This window comes from Euleptes europaea, chromosome 2, assembly GCF_029931775.1.
Source record: "Euleptes europaea isolate rEulEur1 chromosome 2, rEulEur1.hap1, whole genome shotgun sequence".
NCBI lineage: Eukaryota > Metazoa > Chordata > Lepidosauria > Squamata > Sphaerodactylidae > Euleptes > Euleptes europaea.
In genome coordinates, this window is record NC_079313.1 from 2,433,032 (window position 1) to 2,439,309 (window position 6,278).

Here is a 6,278-nt window from a genome sequence, read left to right on the forward strand (position 1 = left end):
CACTAAGGGGAATTGGGAGCTCAACGTTGCAGCTGGGAATCTTCAGTGATCCCAAGAACCTGGCGTCCAGGCTAGGTTGTACCAAGAAGCTGAAGAATATTCAGTTGAGCAATTCTGCGTGGTGCTAGAGAAATGGGTGGCTCATGAGCAGGAAACAATCCAGGGTTGCTGGAAAAGTTGGCTAGAGGAAAGAGGACAAAGCTCTCTTTTGTTCCTCAGGAAAGCCTCAAGAACTATTTCGACAAGTCCAGGAACAACAGGAACCAATCTCAGGCCTTTGGGACCAGATTCGCCAGGAAGATTCTCATGTCACTCTGCTACTCATTTTCAAGCAGAGGCTTCAAAGTCAGAAGGACGCTGGAAGGTTGTGGAGAGCCAACCTGGTGTAGTGGTTAAGAGCGGTGGTTTGGAGAGGTGGACTCTAATCTGGAGAACCAGGTTTGATTCCCCACTCCTCCACTTGAGCGGCGGAGGCTAATCTGGTGAATAGGGTTGGTTTCCCCACTCCTACGCATGAAGCCAGCTGGGTGACCTTGGGCTAGTCACAGTTCTCTCCGAACTCTCTTAGCCCCAACTACCTCACAGGGTGTTTGTTGTGGGGAGGGGCAGGGAAGGTGATTGTAAACCAGTTTGATTCTTCAATAAGTGGTAGAGAAAGTCAGCATATAAAAACCACCCCTTCTTTTTCTTCTTCTTCTTTTTCTTCTTCTTCTTGTGGTGGACTTGGACATCTTGTGATCCATCACATGTGCATGGTGGTCTGGCAAGGTGCTTGACTATTCTTCCCCGCCCCATGTTTTAAGTTTTATGGAGTCCAAGCAAAAAGAAACTTCAGGTAACTGACTCCCGAGCTGGTCACCATACACAAGTTGTGCAGCACGGTGGTTGTCAAGTTGCGGACAGAGGTTTGGTCCAGACGTTCTCTTCCACTACCATTCTGGAGTGTCTACAATGAAGGGCATGAGGTATTCGGAGTGGCGAACTCCCAGGGAGTAAGAAGGGGATCTTTTCAAGTGTGCTGTTACCTTTTCAGGGCTGTGCGTCCCAGGCCCCGGTGTGGGGAAGGCACTAGTGGGCTTCCGTAGCCTCCCCAACATGGAGAACGCAGGCAAGCGGCACAAGTAAACATTGGGGTTGGTGGTGCCGTAGCATCCCGGGCCGGGCGTTCGAGACAGGTCTTCCGAATAGCTGCCTTTGTCGCTTCGTCCGGAGATCGTGAAGCAGGGGCTGGAAGGTTTGTTGGGGACTTGTGGGCCCAGGAGCATGGGAAGGGTGTAGCTGTTGGGGGCGGGGACACGATCCACCGGGCGGTACTTAGTGCGGGCACCCATGGAGAAAGACGGCGGTCTCAGTTGGGACGGAGGTGGGACCCTTTCGGGGCTGTACGTGCCTGGCCCGGGGGTCCGAGGTAGACCTAAGGAGAAATGCACACAAGCACACTTGAACCTAGATTCTTCAGAGCCATGGTGTGGTGCTCGATTGTGGTGGTGTGTGTAGTGGTTGGAGTGATAAACTAGGACCAGAGAGACTTGGGTTCAAATGTGCACTTTGTAGGGCTGCCAGGTCCCTCTTCGCCACAGGCAGGAGGTTTTTGGGGTGGAGCCTGAGGAGGGCAGGGTTTGGGGAGGGGAGGGACTTCAATGCCATAGAGTCCAATGGCCAAAGTGGCCATTTTCTCCAGGTAAACTGATCTCTATCGGCTGGAGATCTGCTGTAATAGCAGGACATCTCCAGCTAGTACCTGGAGGTTGGCAACCCGCGCACTCTGCCATGGAGTTCACTGGGTGGTCTTAGGACAGTCTCTCTCTCTCTCTCTCTCTCTCTCTCTCATCTCTGCTCATACAACTATAGCCTTGAGTAGAAAATAAAGGAATGAAAATGCCTTACTTAGTGTAATTCTTTTGGTACTTAATTATCGCCCCTATAAATTTTGCCACAAATGGAGTAACAGAATCATTTGTAGACAGTTTCTCTCCCTCCCTCCCTCTCTCTTTCTCAATCTAAACTACCTTACAGGATTGTTGTGAGATTACAGCAGAGGAAGGGCAAATCCTGTAACCTGATGTTTCCAGCTCTTCTTTCACCGCCATTCTTATGCTTCACCTCTGCCTCCTGCTTACCTGGAGGTTTGGGTCGAGCCAGCATCGAATACGAGGGGCCCCTGACTCGGCCAAAGCGGGTGACCTCAGGTTGTACATAGTAACGGGGTCCAGGGCTGGCATCTTTCAAGTGTACTGGAAACGAAGAGAGCCATGAGAGAGTCAGCTTGCTGCAGAGCCGTGGGTGTCATGAGCAGAGCGTGGCTCGCATGCTGCAAGGACCACTTAGATTCATCACGGGTCGATGTGCGCACATCTGGAAGCATTGTTAATTCTGTATCAGATTGTGTTAGCAACTGTCCATGTGGTAAGACCCACAGTTTGGGTTAAGAGTTTACATCAAGCCACATAAGATATTAGGTTTTCTATTTTCAGATAAAAAGATCTCATAAGGTTTATTTCCGGATATTTAAAAAAAAAACTTTCTGTATTTATGACCACTGGGGAAAGCCTGTTCAGGCTGAAACACGTCTGGTCTAGCATTGGTCATTTACATTGATTGTATATCAACTGTGCATAAGAATTTTATAACTGATATTTTCATATGTAGCCTATATACCAGGTCCTGAGTTTTTAACAATTTTATAGTGTACACCTTGCAATTAATGTAATTATTTTGTTATAGTATATAGTTTTTAGCTCAACCTTTGAAGCTCTCTTTGCATGCAGCAAGGGATCCAGGGGCCAAGGCGCAATGCCCTACAGCACAGTTCAGTGCCAGCCAACTAACTCTATTGCAATTTGGTTAGAAACTTGTGGACCTCGAGGCGCTGGCCTTCATGAGGGATCAGAGAGCTTGGTGGGGACCAAAGGAGAACTCCCCCACCCTCCCTCTGAAAAAAAAGAGTTTGGCTAGGTAATCTCCAATTCTGGTAGAAAGCCTTACTTCAAAAACTTACTGTTGTTAAGTCTCTGGTGGAAAGAACAGGCCGGACTGGTGAAGCGGGTGTAGTCGTGGTTGACAAAGCCGACTGTCGGAGGCAAGCTGTAGCATCCAGGGCCAGGGCCTGGCGGGGTGTGCAAGCAAAACATCATTTGAGAGACAGTGTTCTGTTCCAACACTGTCACATCCCCAGGCTGGCCCTACCTAGATCGACTTGGAGACTGACCTAGGGGCGGCTGTGTTCTAAAGGTGGTATGTTCCACAGGAAACAAATTCCATGATCCATAAATTAGATTCCATAAATTAGATTCCATAAATTAGAATCATAATATAATAGAGTTGGAAGGGGTCAGAAAGGCCATCTAGTCCAACCCCCTGCTCAATGCAGGATCAGAGAAGAAGAAGAAGAAGAGTTGGTTTTTATATGCCGACTTTCTCTACCACTTAAGGGAGAATCAAACTGGCTTACAATTGCCTTCCCTCCCCACAACAGACACCCCGTGAGGTAGGTGGGGCTGAGAGAGCTCTAAGAGAGCTGTGACTGGCCCAAGGTCGCCCAGCTGGCTTCATGTGGAGGAGTGGGGAATCAAACCTGGTTCTCCAGATCAGACTCCGCCGCTCCAAACCACCGCTCTTAACCAATATACCACACTGGCTGTAGAGCATCCTTAATGGGTTCATCTAGCCGCTGCTTGAAGACTGCCAGTGAGGGAAAGCTCACCACCTCCCTAGGTAGCCAATTCCACTGCTGGACTACTCTTAGTGTAAAAAGAATTTCCTAATATCCAGCTGGTACTTTTCTCCCAGTAATATATACCCACTGTTACAAGTCTTCCCTCCAATCAGACGAAATACCATTGACCACTACTCTTTCGGTGCACTTCTCCAATGAGTTCCCTGTCTAGTCTCCTCGATGGGTCAACAATCTCATCGTGAAGCTAGCAAGGCTTCAGGCCAGACCTGGTTAAGCCCCTGGTGCTCAGACTCACCAAGGTCTTTCATGCATAGCTGTTTCACTTGCCATCACACACACACACACACACACACACACACCGACGACTTCAGGTCTTTGTGTTGATTATGCATGCCATTTCTGACCGTCCGAGGTCGCCTCACTCTCCTCCTGCCTTTCCCCCACGTTTTGCCCGCGTTTTGAAATTCGAGATAAACCAGGTCTCTGAAAATGCGGGCAAAACACGGGGAAACGCAGGGGGAGAGAGGCGACCTCCGACGGTCGGAAACGGCATGCGTAATCAACACAAAGGCCCGAAGTCGTTGGAGGGGTGACGGCGAGTGAAACAGCCAAGCATAAAAGACTCAAGGCTTCCTGCCAGCAGTAAGGGCGACAGCTCCTTGGAGTAACTCCTTTGCCGTTTTCAGAGCTGTCCATGGTGCTGATGCATTCTGTGTCGCCCCTGGGGACTCTGTCACCATGACCATCTCTCTTTGTGCCAACTATGCAGTTACCGCCACCTGCTGCCACTTGCCACCCACCCATATGTGCCCAACCAAAGCTCAAAGGACCCTCCTCAGAACCTTTGGGGCCTGACCAACCAAGCCAAGAAACAGGATGGTCTACATACTCAGCCCAGCGTGAGGGTCTGCCCCTTTGCGCCCTGCCCCTGTGCCAAAGACTGAGCAGTTCCCTGGGGGGATGAGGCTCCCTGGTGGATGCATTTTCTTCCACAATGAGAGCTGGAGGAACAAAACAACAAGGTGGTGGGCAAGCCTGCGATCCAACAGAGACTTTGTCTGCTAGGAGCTCCATCTGTGCAAGAAACAAATCTCACTGTAAGGGCCTCAAGCTTCTACGAGTCAAAGAAGAAGAGCTGGTTTTTACACACCACTTTTTCTCTACCTTTAAAGAATCTCAAAGCAGCTTACAATCTCCTTCCCTTCCTCTTCCCACAACAGGCACCTTGTGAAGTAGGTGGGGCTGAGAGAGTTCGGAGAGAACTGCGACTGGCTCAAGCTCACCCAGCAGGCTTCACGTGTAGGAGTGGGGAATCAAACCCGGTTCTCCAGATTAGAGTCCACTGCTCGCATGGAGTAGTGGAGAATCAAACCTGATTCTCCAGATTAGGGTCAGCCGCTCATGTGGTAGAGCAGAAATTGAACCCGGTTCTCCGAGTAGAGACCTCCGCCCATGTGTGCCCAACCAAAGCTCAAAGGGGTGGGGAATTAAACCCGGTCCTCCAGATTAGAGTCCGCTGTTCCTAGCCACTACACCACGCTGGTAGGCGAATCGATGAAAGAAACAATTGATTAATTGTCGAAGGCTTTCACGGTCTGAGTTCATTGGTTCTTGTAGGTTATCCGGGCTGTGTGACCGTGGTCTTGGTATTTTCTTTCCTGACGTTTCGCCAGCAGCTGTGGCAGGCATCTTCAGAGGAGTACTGTCCTTCAGTGTTACTCCTCTGAAGATGCCCGCCACAGCTGCTGAAGGACAGTACTCCTCTGAAGATGCCTGCCACAGCTGCTGGCGAAACGTCAGGAAAGAAAATACCAAGACCATGGTCACAGAGCCCGGATAACCTACAAGAACCAATTGATTAATTGATGAGGTCAAATTCTAATCAGCGAGGCCGCAAATTAAGGGCAAGCTTTTTTATATTTTCAGCCTGTTTGGGCTCCGGAACTTCTTTATCTTCCTCCCAGAACCCTGGTCCCAAAGTCCTATTTTGGACCCACAAGCTGGGCCAATCAATAGCGGATATTCGGGCTGTTATTACCAGGGGCTTGTCTGCCGCTAGCGAAGAGGCCTTGACAGCTGAGAAACCCCCTGAGAACGGCTGGCCTACTTCATAGCTACCCCATGGCAACAAAGGGAGCTTTATTGAGATTTCCATACCAGTCTCTTGAGCAGCGATCCCTGGTGCTTTTCTCGGTCTTGAATCTTCCATCTCGAAAGCATCAGCGCTGAAATTTGAACCTTACAAATGGCTTTTGTCAAAGGCAAACCTTCTTCTTTGTTCCTTTCCTGACAAAACACCCCTCCACCGCCCACAAGGGCCCCTGCTGCGGAAGCAAACCGTTTTGCGAAGGAAAAAATGGTCTGGACAGAGGTCTGCCCCAAAGGGAGAACAGCAGCAAGAGGAGTGAAACGCTCGGGACCTCCGGAGCGCCGAAAAGATGTCTCGGTGTGAGTGATCCTGGAGATACAAAGGAGACGTTGAAAGCAGGTGCACAGCAGGGGGGCAGAGGAGGCTTCCTCTCTGTAAATGTATCTTCCCTCTCCTCCTCCCCACGGGTGGTCTGGCATGGAGGCCCAAAGGCCCACGGCAAAAGACAGCCTG

At 50.2% G+C, this 6,278-nt stretch overlaps 1 protein-coding gene across 1 annotated transcript; it reads right to left on the reverse strand.

The window, feature by feature from the left end:
* Positions 1–929: 929 nt before the first annotated feature.
* Positions 930–5,885, reverse strand: CIMAP1D (CIMAP1 family member D). The gene is made up of 4 exons (XM_056845562.1): positions 5,834–5,885; positions 2,999–3,106; positions 2,121–2,234; positions 930–1,414 (listed from the first exon to the last, which is right to left on the reverse strand). Exons 1-4 carry the CDS (start codon positions 5,883–5,885, stop codon positions 930–932), a joined length of 759 nt encoding a protein of 252 aa, XP_056701540.1.
* Between the last annotated feature and the right edge of the window lie 393 nt (positions 5,886–6,278).